The sequence below is a fragment of the Athene noctua genome, chromosome 2 (assembly GCF_965140245.1).
Source record: "Athene noctua chromosome 2, bAthNoc1.hap1.1, whole genome shotgun sequence".
NCBI classification, from domain to species: domain Eukaryota; kingdom Metazoa; phylum Chordata; class Aves; order Strigiformes; family Strigidae; genus Athene; species Athene noctua.
In genome coordinates, this window is record NC_134038.1 from 98726736 (window position 1) to 98744467 (window position 17732).

The following is a 17732-nucleotide window of genomic DNA, read 5'->3' on the forward strand; positions in this document are numbered from 1 at the left end:
GAACAGTGAGCTGTGTTTGTCTGTGTTCAGGCAGTAATTTGTGTGCTTCTGACAGCTTGAGTGATGTGGCTCACACTGCCTCTACTTTGTACAGAGAACACTGCTGAAAGGAAGCCAATATTGTGTAGTCTAGTGATAAATCCTTTACCCTTTACTTCTAACTGCCTGGCAGATACTCTAGTAAGAGAACTGGTAGTTGTGACCCAGCATTTCCTTCAGTCCCTGTATGCAGAGCGTGCTGCTGTTGCAGGCTGAGGTGAATACTGGGGAACGTGACAGAGGGTGAATTGCAGAGGTTTCTGCAGCGGTGTTGTTCTTAATGTGCTGTGGTGGTTGTTAGCTTGACTATTATGAACCTCTCTCTAACAGGGACAAGAGACCTGTCTTATCATGTCTTTTCTTAAATTGTCAACCACCTATTTTGCTGTAGACCTTTAAGGTTTCTTGTTTGAGTTCTGGAAATTGGTGGTGCTCAAGACTGGAGGAGTGATTGGGCTCATCCTAGAAGGAGCCTGAATATCTTCATATTAGGGGTGTTTGTCAGTCACTGGATCACTCAGGATTATATATCTCTTATGTCATCTGGAGGATACCTTTGGAGCTTACAGCTCATTTCCATCTTGCTCGTTTCTGTGTGTCCTTTATTTCTTCCTAATCACTGGTGTCCTGGACAGCTGGAACTCCAAAGGGTTTAGAGGCTGAGGACATCAGTCATCTTGATGGTCAGAGAATAGCAGGAGGCTTTGGTTCTCACTCTGCCATGCCAATTTGAGTAGCATATATGGGTTGACTGAAAAAGAGTAGAGTGGATAAGGGTTGTGTGGTGTGTGTGTAGGGTCGTTTGTTGTTGGTTGGGGTTTAGGGATTTTTTGTTTGATTGGTTCGGTTTTTTATTTTTAGGAACAAGATACCAGTCAGTTTGAAGTTGGCAATAGGTGAAATAAGCCTCAGATAAACTCAGTAGTAGCACTATGGTGATGCTGCTGGAGATTCTGATAGTTGGCAGAAGAAAAGTTATGCTCCTACTAGTTTTGTGTTGGCAGACTTACGGCCTTAAGTGTGGGTACCAGTGTCTCTGTGTGACTGCCATGCTTTTCCTTGGTACATATGCCTTCTTGTAAAGGGTGTTCTTCAGGACTGGATTGGTTATTTCCATGCAGAGCTTAATACCTGTCTGCTGAGGAAGCAGTATCAAGAGCCGGATGACTTGGATATATAGCTTTTCATACCCAATTGCTTGATGCATTTGTAGAAAAATCTCATAATTTAGAAGCAGTATCAGTGTAAATAATTTCATATGACAGTCTCCACAAAGCTAAGTGAAATTTATTTGAAATAAGCCGAAGCAAAATTAACTGTGATAGACTGGAATTAACACATTAGTTTCAAACAAGTTGTTCTCTGGTTTTGGTGTTGGAAATGTCTGATGGTTTTGTGTTTTGATTTATAGGTTGAAGACTTTGGGTGAGAAGTCAAGAGAAGCAAAAAAAAGCAGGCAGAGGTACTTCTGAACATCTTAACATACAGCTTATTGATCTAGGATGCTCTTGGTAAAGAAAAATTTTAAAGTGACTCATATAAGAGCCAGTTACAAGAACACTTGCATATAATTTTACAGAATATTTTTTGACAACAGAAAAGCTTAACCCTAATATCAAAGAAGTACTTTGCTTAATACAACCTTCATTGATAGGCCTAAATAATTTGATGGCCATCAATCAATTTATAAAAGACTATTTAAATTATGTGAATATTCAGCATTATTGTGGTACTCTATACAAGATTCAGGTTGCAGTAAACTGAAATGTAATTGTTTATAATCTCTGTGAATCTCATGTACTAAAATTGTAATTCAGGTTTTTTTAGTGCAAGAACAGAAATATGAGGCTTTTTATTGTGGAAAATAGATGTGTAATGGAGTACTTCCATTATCTGTTTCAAGAAGATTTAAGAATTGTGGTGGTGGGTTTTTTTAATCCTCTGTATTTTACTATATTGTTCATTCTTTCAACCTGTGTAAACTAGAGGAAAAGACTACTTAATCTCTGTACATAATGTCTGTGAATGTTGCTTCTTCAAATGAGCTCAGACATGCTTTAGTGTAAAGCATGTTAGTACTAAAACACAGTGTGTAGACACAAATTAGTTTTAAAACAAGTCCTGAACAAAAAATAAGGCATCTGAAATAAACTGTATTAAATTCTGAAATTTGATGTTTTGGATGTAAAGGGGTTTTTTTAACAGAAGACTGGTTGTATTGACAAGACATGGAAACTAAACTAAGAATGGGTGAAGGTTTGAATACAACTATTTTAGGCAACTGCCTTCTTTGTATGTTTCCAGTCCATAATATTTTGATTCATCTGGTGTACTGTAAATACCCATCTTTTTTTGAGAAAAGCTCTGGACCAAACAATTGGATCATCACAAATAGGGGAATGCCAGGGTGACCTCTGCTTTGTTGATAAAGTTCTGGGACAAACACAGTTTAGCTTGATTGTAAGGATGTCTGAGAGCTTGTGGGTCAGGAGCAGAGGAGATGCCAGTAAGGGTGGTGGTGAGGTGGGAGTTTGTTACTGACCGTCTGGTCAGGAAGTGAATGTTGTTTTCTCTAAACATGAGATTGTTGATGAATGGGGTGGATGATTTAGTGACAGCAAATGACAGTTGTTGAGGTACTCAGTGCCTCTGTTGCTTCAGTCCTCACAAACAAGGTCTCCCAGTCATCTGTGCCTAGCAAAAGGGTTTGAGGAAGTGACTGACCAGTAGTGGATGAAGATTGCTTTGGGGAACTCAACCCATAAAAGCACATAGGACCATATGGGCCAAGGGGTACTTCATGAAATTCAAGAGGTATAGATGCAAAGTCTTTCCCTGGGAAGAAGGTATTCCCTGCAATAATACAGACTGGGTCTGACTGACCAGCCAGGAAGCAGCTTTGCTGAAAAGACCCTGGAGATCCTGGCAGACAGCAAGCTGAATGTGAAACAGCAACATGCCTGGTATCAAGGAAGGCCAACAGCTTTCTGGGCTGTATGAACAGGACCACAGGCAGTAGGATTGAGGGAAGTGTTTATCTCCTGCACTCAGCATTCCTTAGACCATATCTAGCTATTATGTCCAGTTTGGGCCCCCAGTGTGAGAAAGGCATTGATAACCTGGAGCAAGTTTAGTGGAGGGCCACCAAGGTGATTGAGGCTGGAACTCTCTGTGTATGAAGAAAGGCTGTATGCTGGGGCTTGTTCAGCCTGGAGAATAGATGACTTTGGGAAGACTTATCGTTATCATTATCAAAGACTTACCATTATCAGAAGCTTATCATTACCTATGGAGAGGGTATTGAGGCAATTGGTATGTGGTGGGAACAAAAAGGTGATAGGCATAAGTTGAAACAAGAGATGTTCAGACAGGAAAAGGTTCCAAGGAAGAACTTTTTCTTCATGAGAACAGTCAAGAAGTGGAATAGGTTGTTCACAGAGCCTGTGAAGTTTCTGTCCTCAGAGGTTTTCAGCTTACAACTGGACAAGGGCCTGAGTAAGCTGGTTTGATCCTATAGCTGGTCCTGCTTTGAACAGGATGTTGCACTAGAGACTGCCTGAGGTCCCTTCCCACCTCACTGATTTTATCACTTTTCCCTCGGTTTAAGGTAAAAAATGTTTCATTTATGGTATTTGGGTTTTTTCCATTCAAATTTTTTGGATGACAGTGCAAAACAGTCTATTCTGGTAATCTTCCAAAAGATGAATCTTGGACATCGAGATCTTCACATAATACATCCTTAAAAGTGCTGCATTGTTTATTTTCTTTCACTTAAAAGTTACCTTTATGTTTCAAGCTGTTATTAATGATAATGTATGCATCCAATGGGAGATCATTAGAGCATTAAACTGGCAAAGGTTCTTTATCTTAGAATTTATTTTTGATGTAAAGAACATGTGTAGTAGTGTAATTTTTGGAATGTTTCCGTTCACTGTTTTAAGTTTAAACAACGTTCATCCTGCATGTTTTTTAACTGTACTAAGAAATTATCTCATAAAAGTTATTTTTAATGGACATAGTCAAAGTGAGGTAAGAATGGGCTATGATGAAATAATGAGGGAAAAAAACCCCAACCCTAGCTTTGGAATATTCTTGTAAGATATATTGTCTAATGCATTTTTAACCAGAATTGACAAAATGTTTATGAAAGTGAATATTAGGGAATATTTCTGTGCTCAGCATAGCTGTTAAACACAGATGTGTGTGGACACATTTTTTGTAACAGCCTTCTATTAGTAACATTTGTGTATTTACAATTTGTTTTATAGAACTGTTCAGTGTTTGCCAGAGTTTTCTGCTGGATTGGAATTACTGAGCAGGTATGACTTTCCATGTCTTTGTTAGTGTCTGCTTCCTGTAATTGCAGAAAAAACTTTATTAGGTTAAGAAAATGAGAAAAAACCCCAAGGTTTTACTAGTAGTTTTTTGGGTGTTCTGCAGTTAGTAGAGTGGGAGTGATTGCCAAATGGTGAATATGTTTAAAGCTTGCCCAGTCCTTAAGTGCTGTTAATGAAATGGAAGTTCTAGAGGAAAAGCAACATTTCAAACATTACTTTAGTTCATGGTCTAGGGTGAAGGAAGCCAGCACTGAGGCCTAGCCTGTGGTTTTAATTTGATGTTTTATAACTTTTGCATATTTTATATTATTCCATTATAAGAGAGACAGTATGCCTGTCATTGCCATGAAAAGAAAGTGTATTCCATGTGTATTTAATTGATTTTTTTTCTGAGTAACAGAAACTATCTGTATTATAAAATTCCTTTGTATTTTTATCTTTAAAAAATTCTGGTTTTTTGGGGTGTGTGTGGTTACAGTCTTGTTAATCTTTTAAATTTTCTTAATGAAATTGGATTCCAACTAGTGCTTAAGGCTTTTATGTGTTGTCTTATAAATATTACTGTGTCCATTTAGCTCTTAATGTAAGCTAGCAGGCTAAAAAACATGTATCACTTTTTCTTTGAAAGAAATTATTTCTTACTATATTGTTGTCTTGGTAGAACAGTAAATAGCAGAAAGCACTGTACAGTTTTTTAAACTGTATTTTCTGGTAGTCCCCGTAAGTATAAGCACAGTGGCATCCATGAAATCCTCTTCCTTTGTAAGGGGAACACAGTAAGAATAGTCATTTATCTTTTTTCAGATATGAAGATGCTTGGGCTGCTCTTCACAAAGGAGCCAAAGATTGTGCAAAGGCTGGAGAGGTAAGAGAAAATAACAATGTCATACTTAATTTTAGTTTGAAATATTTTTAAATGTGTAAATAATTTTTTTAGTACTGCTGTACTGGGTTGACCCTGGCCACTATGTAAGCACCCACACAGTCTTGTTCACTCCCTCACGAGTGGGACAGAGGAGAGAACAGGAAGAACAAAAATGAGAAAACTCATGGATCAAGATAAAAACAGCTTAATAATTGAAGGACAGAGGAAAAGCAAGTGATGCAAAAGCAGTCACTTGCAACCTTCTGCAAGCAGACCAATGCCCAGCCAGTCAGTCTCATGGCAATAGTTACCTTGGAAGACCAAACCCATGGTTTTTATTGTTGAGCATGATGTTACATGGTGTGAAATATCCCTTTGGCCAATGGTCAACTGTTCCAGCTGTGTCCCCTCCCAGCTTCTTGCCCACCCCCAGCCTACTCACTGCAGGGAAGCAGGGATGAGTGGGGAAGAGATAAAGTACAAGTATTGTTCAGCAATATCCAAAACATTGGTGTGTTATCAACACTGTTTTGGTCAGAAATCCAAGACACAGCATCATACAGACTGCTATGAAGAAAATTAACTCCATTCCAGATGGATCCAGAACAAACATTATAATGAAAAAGTAATACTCTGTATTACTGTTTGGGAAAAACGCCAAGTTGCATTGTGTTTTACTGTGGTTTTAAGATGGTGTTTGGCAGGCAGCTGATGGTATGGTTTGGAATGTCCAGTTCCTCTTGTTTCTCACAGCTTTTCCAGATTTGATGGTACTCAGCCTATAATTAATATTCTTAAAGTATTAAATATAGATACTGTAAAAATAAAAATTTCCTGTGATCATGTTTCTCACAAGGTATCATCTAACAAGAATTATCTAAATTTCTTTATCCTGTTTACTGTCTGACATTGCAATTTGTATAACAAACAGTGAGTGTGGGAATTTCCTAGTGCTTCTGAAGTGCTTTTCAACTGATAGTGACACCCAAAATTTCTTGTCTTCTGTCTTTTGTTCAGATAGTTGCAATCAATATTTGCACTTAAGCAAAAAATATTAAGTATATCAGCTTACTGTTTTTATGTGGGATATCTTAGGTTAGAGAAGGATATTGAGAAGTATGACTTTGTCAGAGTGTGACAAGAAGATGGTGGTAAAAATAAGACGTGTCCAGAAGTTTGGGTGGTTGGTTTTTGCACTCATTTGCCATTATTTGTAAGATTTTAAGTTAGCTAGGAATATTATTTTGAGACTGCTTAAGACATCTTAATATTGCCAATAAATGGCAGTGTAAGCAATAAATAGTAATGTAAACAATAATGTAATGCAAACTTTAATGTGATGCAATGTAAACAATTGCAGAAATGATGTTGCATTGTTACTGCCATAGCTCTCTAAAAGTGTGTGTGTGTGGGGGGGGGGGTCACAAAAGTATAGAATATATTTGGAGATGAGGCATGTTGGTGGTTAGTATCAAGGTAGGGCTGTTGCATTGACACTGTTTGCTGCCCTCTTGTAGTGGACAGGGAACAGCAAGATTTGACTTGTCTGGCTGAAAAGATTCAGGAAGTGTTTGTGCTTTCTCCTGATTTTGTTCCGTTTTCCTGTCCTGGAAGTAAAGTGTCAAGTGGTGTGGTTTATTTCTGGATTGAAGGGAAATAAAGCTTCCAGTAAGTGCTGCCAGTGCATTACTCTACTGTTCTGGGGGTCGGCACCAGAGTTCCCATTTCAAACCCTGTTTAAGGGGCAGACAGCATACGCTGGGTGGCCATGATGCAGAGCAGGACTGTGCTGAGGGGTTCTCTGTCCTGGCTGCAAACTTCACTTTGACCAGCTGCATCCTCCCTGACTCTTCAGGTTTCCTTAGGAGTCTTCTCTGTATCTTTTTCCAATGGATAAAAAACTCACAGCTTAATAAATTTTGAAGAGCTGTATATAGGGTAAAAAAGATAATGTTCTTACTTCTCTTGCCTAATAGCATGGCCCACCTCTTCTACCTATTCCAGTGAAAACCCTCTGTTATTAGAGAATTTCTCTCTGCCAGCTTTGTGTTCTTTAGTGCTTGTGATGATTTTTATTAATAAAGTCTCTTCAATTACTTGCTTACAATTTTGTAATACTTGCAAAAGTTTGCTTTAAAAATTGTAGTCCTGAAAACAATGTGAGGTTTCATATATATAAAACCAATGTAACCTTAATATCACATATTATGGCTGCTTGGGAAAACTAGAATGAGAAAGTTGAAAATGAAAAAGGTAAAAAAGAAAAAATGAAAATGGGAGAATCCAAAATATGTATTGCCTTTATAAAAGTAGAAAATAACAGGGTTCAAGAAAATAAGACTTGTGTAAACACACCAGATTGACTGTACTATGTCAGACGTAAAGGTTCACTTACTCAGTTTCCAATTTCTGGTACTGGCCAGTGGCAGATAAACTATTCATGCTGTCTCATTTATAAATGTTGAATTGAAAAAGGAAAGTGAAAATTTCAAGCTTTAATTGCTGCCTGCAGTCTTACCATGTTAAATTATAGATGCTAACTACCAGTTCTATCTGCAAAATTGTCTTAAAAATACTGCTCTTAGCTGACTGTACTTTTAGCTCATTCTGTTACCTCTGGGCTGGGCTGTTTTTCTGATATTTGCCCCCATCTCATGGTGTTGGAGGTTTTTTGCTTTACTGTTTAACTGATACAAATCCCATATGTCATCCTCAAAAATAGACTTGGCTTTGTTTTAATAAGGATGGTGGTCTTGCAAAACGGTTTGTCACTCAGTGGGCTTTGGAGTAAGTTTTCAAATCTTGTCTGGTAAAACAGGATGGATTTTTGACAGGGATAGGTAGCTGGAGGAATCTGGAAATGTGAGAAGTTGTCATTCTAAAAGAATATGTCTCAAGTGAGTAGAATTGTAAGTCTCTGAGAACTCCTTTGCCCATTGCTCAGACTGTTTCCGTTTCTGCAACTAAATTCTACAAAAACTGAGGAATCCAGAATGCAGATACAGCCATGGGCTGCAGTTGTGTGCAAGAGGAAGAATGGGTAATGGAACTAAGAGCAGGGAAAGTATAACTGAATCATCTCAAGTATCATATATGAAGGGAAACATTTGTTACCTAAGATCTCCTGATCTTGATGTTTTTTATAGAATCTGACCTATATAAATACAACTTTTTAAGCAGTGTATCCATAAAATATTTACTACATTGATTAGTATGTTGAGAAATAACTTTTATCTTGTTTTGATCAATGTGTTTTGATCAATGTATTTTGAATAAATATTTCATACTACAGGGGCTTTCTTGACCATATTCTATATTCACTTGAGAAGTACACAAGTGGCAGTGCTATAAGGTTGCTGTGCTGACCTTATGCTTCCAGATGCAAAGAATTCAAAAAAATAGTCAAGATGCTAGTACATAGGTTCATAAATTTGCAAGTAAAGTAAAGAACTTGTTTGTTTCAGCTGGTGGATAGTGAAGTTGTGATGCTTTCTGCACATTGGGAGAAGAAAAGGAACAGTCTGGTGGAACTACAGGATCAGCTCCAACAAATACCTGGGTTTTTAGCAGATCTGGAATGCCTCACGGCAAGCCTAGGTAAGGTTTTATAGACATTACAAGTGTTCAAGTTGGTACAGGGGATTAGACTGAAGTTCAGCTGTTGTAAACTTTGCAATTATAAAATTTAATTTGGCTTCCCAAACATATCCTTTCTATTATAAAACAGTAGTTCTTAAACAAACTGATTTTGTAAAGTGGCAAAATTAGTACTGGTTGCTCTCCCAGCAGTTAAAATACTGCACGTGCCATTATTTGGAAAAAAAAAGAATTGTATGGCAACTGCATGTCTTGGTGTGAGCAGTTGAAAATGATTATTCTTTAAGTCTTTTTAAATTCTTAAACGATTTTTAAGTAGCGTGAACATTCTTGTATGTAGTTGTTTCTCTTTGGGTCTGTGTAATTTTATATAATTTATTTTAAGTCGTCATTTGGTTGGGGGTGGTGGGGAGCAAGAAATTCACCTGGCTTGGAACACTTTCAAGGCAGAAACTTTTTATTGAGAATAATTGTTGGTTCCAAAGCTAGCTTTCAGAGTTTAAGTTGGAGTACAAGGTTAAGCTATTCTGAAGTGATACCCAGCTGTATGAAACTAGCAGTGCTCTCATATTAAGGTTACTAAATACTTCATGTTTGTTACATGGGTTCCAAGTTTTAGAACTTTACCAAATGTTAACCTATTTAATTTAGAAGATGAAAAGGTGAATCCTTTAGTGCACTACTTCTGGAAACCTCTTATACAAAACAGTCGATCTGCTGTTGCAAATGAAATTAGGAGAAAATGTTCTGGCTTCTTAGTCTCTGAAAAGCTCTAGTGTTACTGAGTCTTGAAACAGGGGTGCAGCAAGTTTGACAAGAAGCAAGCCTTTCTGTCAGCAGTAGGCCTCTTGCTGCCTCCATGAAAATCTGTTCAAGCTGCATCAAACTGAAGTTGTGAAAAACTGCTGTCTGTGCATGGATTTTAGTAGCTAAGTTCCCCAGGGAGTCTGACTGCACTATTTCTACACCAGCTGGGAATTATCAGAAATTCTTCATGTAATGAGCTCTTGGTTTTTTGTGGGGTGGGCTGGATTTGTGTGCTGGCACCTGATAAGAAGAAAAGGAGGTTTCTTTTCTGTGTTCAAAGGTTAATTTCTCATTCCATGGTCAGTGGATATGCACAAATCAGCTTTTGTTCCTAGATAGGCTGCCAATAATTTTGGTATTTCTTTCTGAACCAAGAAATAGATTTCATTTTTTATTACAGTATTCTTATACCACCTTATTTAGTAAGGCTTTATCATGTGTGGTAACCATTTAATGTTGGCTTTTTGAAAAGCTTGATTATTTTCTAAGGAAATATCAATTCAAATAATGATTTATTTAAATACCGATTTTAATATCATCATGCACAAAATGATGCAGTTCACTGACAGACCAAAGATAAACAATATAATAAAACCTAGTGGAATTGTCTTTATAGTTCATAACTGCAAATGCTATAAATTCTCATGAATCAGGGTTACCTTCCCATCCCTAATATTACAGTTTTATGAACCAGAATTAATCTCACCCTGATTGTAGACTTGGAGAAGGCTCACTGTCTCTAGAATATTTTTGATACTGTACAAGCAGGATTTAAGGAAGCATTAACCAGTGTACCCAGGGAAGCTAATGATTTTTGAACTCTACTGCTAAGGTTGCGAGATTTGAACCAAATCTGGCCTTACCTCATATGTCAGATTTCAATCAATTCATCTAAAGGTTTTTATTAGTTCCTACTAGCCACTGTGAGTTTTTTGGATTTTTTTTTTTTCTGGTAAGTTTTAAAGAGTCTGTTTGAAGACAAAAGTATAATATGTACCAAATTCAACAACTACACTTCTGGAAGTGATTTACTAGAAATTTGTTGTGATATTCTGCTCACTGTTTTTAGTTTTTATAACTCTTTTTTATAAATGTAAACTGTATTCACTTTTCCAAGAGATCTTTAATACTGTGGCTGTGAATTTTAAATACAAGTGAAACATTCTGTAAAAAAACTATGTGAATATAGAATTATAAACTGCTGTGTCCTGAGTTGTGCATTCAAGATGTAATTTGGCTAATCTTCATCATTTCAGAAAAGTAACGGCTCTGTGCTGTGACATGATATGCTTTTAATAAATACATTAATGCTTTTCTTTTGAAAGTAGATAGGGAATCCTGGCTGCTTTTGATAAAAGAAATTTCAGATAAATGAGCTTTTTAGTGACCTACTTAAAATTGGTATGAGTCATGTACAAATTCTTCAGCTTTTGCTGTATGTTATTACAAGACAAATTTTTGTTAGCGCTTTTATAAAGTCCTTTAGGTACTCACATTATCAGTCAAGTTTTTCAAGTGCTGCAGCTGAATTGAGCTCTTCCTGAATATATATGTCTTTCACTTCTTGTTCTAAGTTTAGTAGCCTGTGTCCCTGTCTGGCCTAGGGGTAGAGAGAATTTCTCTGATGCAATTGTTTCCATCCTTTCTGTTTTCTGCCTTTTTGGCTTTTAGTCAGAAAACAAATTGTCTTTGTAAAAAATTTCGTTCATACTCCTTGGTGGATCCTGTTGTTTTGGTGACTGGGGACAGTGCAGGAAGGCTGTATTTAATATTACAGTAGGAAAAATTGAAAACTGTAATATTTTCTGATACACAGCTGTCAATTAGCTTTTCTGACAGTTTTTGTACTACTGCAGAACTACAGGTTACATAGGTTTCAGTTAAAAGAAAATTTATGTAGAGAATTTAACTAAACTGTATAAAGAATGTGTTTTCAGGAATAAAATTGGTTTTTGTGATTCGTGGGTTCTAGATAAATACTGTTACCTGAATAGCTGCTAAACATTGTACACTGATGGAAGATAATTCAATCTAATGTCATCTGATCAAACATTAATACACTTTAAAGAAATTAAAACCAAGAAGTAGAACTTTTAATAGTGTTGTACCTGTGATAGTGTAAGAAATACAGGCAAGCTAATATAATGGAAATGATGTCACCTGAAGAACAAGTTATTTTTTCAGCTATCTAATAAAAAATATTATTTCTCCCAAGTGTGTCATATTACTATACAGGAAAATTCATAATCTAAAGGCACAATGGATTTTTTTTCTAGCCTCCTTAAAAATAGTAAAAGGAGGAGATGTTTTTCTCCTTCATAGCACTGCTGTTTCAGCATGAGATGGTGACCACAAGGTTATGGGATTTCTTGAAGGGCTAGAAAAGAAGTAGTAGTTTGGCAGGTATTTTTAAAAACATTAGTAGGCTTTATGGGGCAGATTCATTCTAGGTGCCATTGTGAACTATAAACTGGAAATTAATTTCTAAATTTCCTATTTTTGCTAAATACCTTTTAAAAAGTATGATCTTATTTATCTGTGACTATAGATAAGAGCTGTTCAAAGCATTATGGTTAAAGTTTCAGATTGATTAAATCTGTAGCTTGCTTTGGAACTTCCTTTTAATGCACAGTGCAGACATTCTTACCTGGGTAGGAGAGATGTTAATTCACAGTTGTAGCTGGTGCTATTGCTATGGAGCTAGTCTTCGACTATTTTTGTGAAAAGCGACTAAGTTGTCTTTCACTTCAGAAAGAAAAATTCTGAAATCTGTGTTGCAGTAAAGTGGGATTGTTGTCTTCTGGAGGCGCCCTAAGTGTTCATTTCTGTTCTTCAGGAGCACAGTGTTTTCTGCAGTTCCCACTAGAGGCTGCTCAAATGCTAGTGCTAGGAATCACTTGCCCTCTAGAATTCACTTTTCATCCTCTTTATTTTCCTGTTCTTTGTTGTTGTCTTTTAATATTATTTCAATAGCAAGTACAGCAAAGCAGGTGGTGGGCTTTTTAAGTGGAAAAAACAGTGGTTGATAGGTACCTTACTAAATTATCTTCAGCCCTGCTGTGTTTGTGAATTTTGCAAATTAGTAAGTGAGCAATTATTCTGAAAAGCAAGATAGCATAATGTAGACATTTTGGTTTTAATGCACTCAGAAAAGTCCATTTCTTAGGCAAAAAGAGAACACCAGCTGTAATTGTAGTCATGATATTGCCCTTGAATACATCTGGATTTTGTGAAAGTTGAGTGTGCGGTAAACAATGGATGTTCCACATCACAATCTGTAGAACTGAAAATATTTTTTTTTCCTCAAACTTGTTTCCACATTAATTGTCAACTGCCTCCCCCCCCCCCCCCCCCCCCTCCTTCTCTCCCCAGGCAGTGATGTGTATACAGATAAATAATTTAGAAGTCTTTGCTGATTATGAGTCATGTGTCACTTTCTGATTGTTGTGGAGCAGTTCCTTACTTGTTAGGGACTAAAAAAAAATCTTATGTTCAGCTCTAACTATTTAATATGAATATGCATACTAGGAAATTTGTTTACGAGGTCTTAACTTTTGCTTTCCCAGAGGAACCACTAGGATAGCAATGTCTGACTGGGTAATTGCTAAGAAAATTGTAATTTTGTATACTTCAAGATAGGCTCCAAGTACAATGGGCAATCGGGAACTGAAGATTTGACTAATGCCTTCAGCTTGCTGGTTTCCTTCTTTTGAGCATCCAAAACACATTAAATCACATTTTTATTACCTTAAACTTAATAGTTATTGTCTAGCTTTATGAAGATTTGCTTCTGTCTGTTACAGGAAAAGGTGAAACACAGCCATTTGTCAAAACTCAAGAGTTGCTTTAGGCTTCCTTCTATTTCATTCCATTATCTGTGTAGTTCTTTGTGTGAATCAAGTTCACACACTGCAATGGGTTAGTGTATCTGTCTGAACTGTAAACTCCTTTCTATTCTTTGGTTGCTATTTTGTTTGCAAAAATATGATTTATACTTCCTCCTGCAATTTGCCTTCCCTCTGGTATAGGAAAAGTCCTGGAAAAAGCGTGTCCTGTATTCACACAGCTTCATCCCAGAGTGGCCAACTGGTTAGAGTTTGGGAAAATATTTTTTCCACTTTCAGATCCTGAGGATGAACATGGAGTTCAGCGTGTCACTCACAGGGAAAGTGATTCTTTGATAGAAGTTTCACATGGGATAATTCAGGTCAAAAGGGACCACAGGAGTTCTGTAGTCCAAATTTCTACTCGAAACAGGATGAGCTATGAGATAAGATCAGGTTTTTCAGGGCTTTTCATAGGCAAAAACTTTTAAGTTTAGACTGAATAATTACAGTTAAAGAGGAGATAAAGAGGCTATGCATGTTTTTAATTGCATGGGTATGTAAAATAGCTAAATCCAGAGATTTGCCTATTGGTAAAGGGTCTGTCTTCAGAGTAAACTTTCAAAGTCTATGTTCTTTTATATTATTACAAGTTCATGTAAAAGTTAAAATTCTCCCAGTATGCTTTACTTTTGCTTCATTTGAATAATTTAAGGTTAGTGCTGTTTTTGGTCAGCACAGCTATGTTCCTCAGATGGGTACCAGACAGTGTGCCCAAGAAGCAAAGTTAAATTAGGAGTTTTGGATGCTTCTTTTCCTGAAATATAGATCACGAGCCTGTGAGATGCTGGGGCAGATACAGTATTTCAGCATTTTATTACAAAGGGAACCTCAGATAGATCTCCTTTAATGTGGCTCTACTGTCAGTCTTTACTATGTAATATGGACTGAGATTTATCTTTCTGAGCCATTTATATATGTGTAATTATTACCATGTTAATTATGTATTTTTATGAATTCCTGTTTCTGTTCAGGTGAGTTGTCCATCTGTTGATACAATTTGATATTCATATAAATATTTCTTATAGCCCAGCTAGAGGCAAACTTTGAGGAAATGGAGAATCATCTGTTGTGTCTTGAGGACCTATGTGAACAGTGTGAGTTGGAAAGATACAAATGTATGCAGACATTACAGCTGGAAAACTACAAGAAAACAAAAAGGTAAATGAAACAATTGCTATAAATATAAATTAGCATAAAATATAAGCCTTTTGTGATTACTTTTTTCTGTATATAATATTCCTTTTAGTTTCACCTTTTAAAGAAACAGTAATCTTTGGAATGTTGCGTATTTGTAATCGGTTCATTGAATGCCGGTCTAACTTTTGGTGACGAAGAGTGTGTGTGTATCTGGAAAGTTATTGCTACACTTTTGTTAAGATGAAGTTGTGTTTATTATTCTCTATAAACAGTTTGAGTAAGGGCTATTGTTAACAAGCACTGATAAATTGTTGTTTCTTTTAATCCCTTGCCCTGTTTTTTGGATTTCTTTTTTTGCCCAGGTACCTGTAAAGTTAGAACTATATTTTCCTCTATCTTACTTTTCAGTGCCATCCTATTTTATGAGTACTTTTTGCTCTGTATGAAAGGTATTAACCTCTATTCTCTTACTTGGAAAAGCAGGGCATTATTGCTTGGAGTCAAAGTTCGACTTGTAGCAGTGTATGTGACAAGTCAGAACATCCAACTCTTGAGCTTCATGTTTACCTAAAATATAAAGTAGCAAGAGATAAATATTAAAAACTTAAACTGTCAGCTTTCTTGATTTTTGTTATTCGCAGTGCCAAAAATAACTGAAGGCGATAATAAAAGCAGTATTAAGTCCATTATATAAATGAGGAAATGAAAATTAAATTGAAGCAATTCAACAGTCTCTGACAGACCTGTGTTAGGTAGTGGTGGGTAGATGTGAATGCTGACAGACCTGGAGCCAGCACTGACATGGGGATGACCAGGTTACTTCATCTGTCCAACCAGGTGTCCTTCTGTTAGTCAGAGGAAGCACCCCTCTGGCACCCTCTTTACTTCTCTTGATTGTGGAAGCAAGTTTGGCTCATGTGGTGTGGTCAGAACAACTGTTTTGGTTTATGGTCCTAATTAGGATGTGGTGATCAAGGGCAGGACTGTGCCAGACAGCTCTGGTCACATTTTGCATAGTTTATCCATTTTCCTTTTTCTTGACCCTCCTTTTTGCCATCCTTGTAGCTTTTTTTTGTTAAATCTGTCTCCTTCCAAATATACAATCCACCCTAATTACTTTTCCCTATTGGTCCTGGTTTTGCTACTTGGATTTGCTATTTCTCATACCGTTAAATAGGGAATCTTGGCCTTCTATGGCGATACAGATATGGTTACTGTAGTACTGCTGGTGTTGTAGTCTGCAGACCCAGAAGGTCCCGATACCTTAAAGGTCCCTCTTCAATTTTCTTTGAAGCTTGGCTGTTTCTCACCTAACTCCCTGTTAACCAGCTGTGAAATCCATCCATCCCTCATGGTGCTATCTGTAGCTTTTGTCATTGTTATATGTGTTATCTCTCACATCTAGCAATTTTGCATGTCTCATATCCTATAGTTTTTCACATCCTGTTCAGTTAGCTTGATCTTGGGCCAGGACCCTCGGCAGTGCTCTTCCTGCAGCTTGGGTTTTCTCTTTCCCGAGCCATGGCAACACCATTTTCTCTCTTTCCACGAAGAGTCCGCAGTAGACGGTATGGCTGAATATTCATTTGATCAGACCTATTTAAATAATTAAATATTTAATAATATTTTCAAATTTCAAAATGTCTGCTGTTTAACCAATAACACACAAATTTAAAATTTGCATAAAGCAACAGATTTGTACCACCTAAAATATAGTAATCTTTCTGAAGTTTTTGGAGTTTTGTTTGTTCTTGCTCCCTCTCCCCCTCCCCTAGATTCTGCCTTCAGCATCAAAATAAAGTGTTAAACTGTTGTCTGCTCTGCTTAGCAGCATCTAATCAGTTTTATAAATAGAATGCTAAGCAAACTACTTAATGTAATTACAAGCTGATTACATTTGGTCAGATCTAGACAAAACAGGAAAAATGCAGGTAATTTCTGGTTGATCATTACCACTGTATTTATTTAGGTAAGAAATTAACTGCTAGCTCATTACTAGGACACTTGCCAATGTAGATACTTGAAGAATGAACGGCCAGTTAACTTACTGTGAGTGTGATTTGTTATGTATGTTTGGAACTCATATCCTGTCTTCATCTCTTAAGTGTCTGGGGTTTTTATTGTGATACCAGCTAGTGAAAGCATCACGTAAGGGTTCAGGAATCTATGTTCTCTCTTTAACACAAGAATTATTTTCAGGTGGTAAATGGTTTTGTGTAAAAACTCCCAAGTTTTTCCTGTGTTTTGATGATACAGGAGTAAAAACTGAGATGAACACAAACTCTAGAAACTGGAGTTATTTTAAGCATGTAACAAAAAGTAATTTTGTTATAAAGTCAGTGTAGAGCTTATGGTAGAAGCTCCTGTATTTCAAGTCTTTTGAAAAATTTTCCTATATGAAAGATTTAGAAGTACTTCAGGTCAACGTTAAACCTTTGAAATGCAGCGTATTGTAACTATGGGAACTGATTTTTGGAAATAGGTCTCCCTATTAAATAGAGCAACTTTATTTCAGTTCAAACAGATCAACTTTTCCCCTTTTGTCATTGTGTTGAGTACTAGTTTCAAAGTAGATTCATCAGTCTGAGGTGTTTCCACAATATATTTTTAAGCGTGCTGTTTGTGGGGATTGGTTGTTTTTCGGTGTGTTTATCTCTGGATTTTTAATATTGTTTGGTTTTAAATCTATTCATCCAGATACAAGTATTGTATGAAGTCTAGATTTCACTTTTGTTTTCTCTAGTTAGTCTTGCTGCAATTGTTTGTACAGATGTTAGCATTAAACCATGCTGTTTCATTCTGTGTCCTTTTCCCAATCAAGCACAATTCTTCCCTTCATCCTCCTACTGAGAATGTACTGTTTCTGACTGCAGAAAATTCCTTGTATGCTTCCAGTCTCCTATGGTAGTCCTTGCATTCCCAAGACACTGCGTTGTGTCCTTCAAGAAGCATTGTTAGAAGCTCACTTTTGTGCCGATTTTTCTGTGCACCAAATTGCAGTCTTATAGTGCAAGACAAAGTGCTTCTGTCCTGAAGCTGTGCTTCCTATGAAGTTCTTAGTAC

General features: G+C 36.7%; 1 protein-coding gene across 4 annotated transcripts in view; it reads left to right on the forward strand.

Annotated features, from left to right (window-relative positions):
- The window catches only part of DTNBP1 (dystrobrevin binding protein 1), a 69299-nt gene that overhangs the window by 2249 nt on the left and 49318 nt on the right, over positions 1–17732 (forward strand). For 2 of the 4 annotated variants that reach the window (XM_074899721.1, XM_074899724.1), the window contains exons 2-6: positions 1451–1501; positions 4308–4358; positions 5181–5241; positions 8706–8838; positions 14558–14690. In XM_074899721.1, the coding sequence (XP_074755822.1) occupies positions 1451–1501; positions 4308–4358; positions 5181–5241; positions 8706–8838; positions 14558–14690 (429 nt within the window). The remainder of the gene's footprint in view (positions 1–1450; positions 1502–4307; positions 4359–5180; positions 5242–8705; positions 8839–14557; positions 14691–17732) is intronic. The other 2 variants (XM_074899722.1, XM_074899723.1) reach the window with 2 other exon arrangements.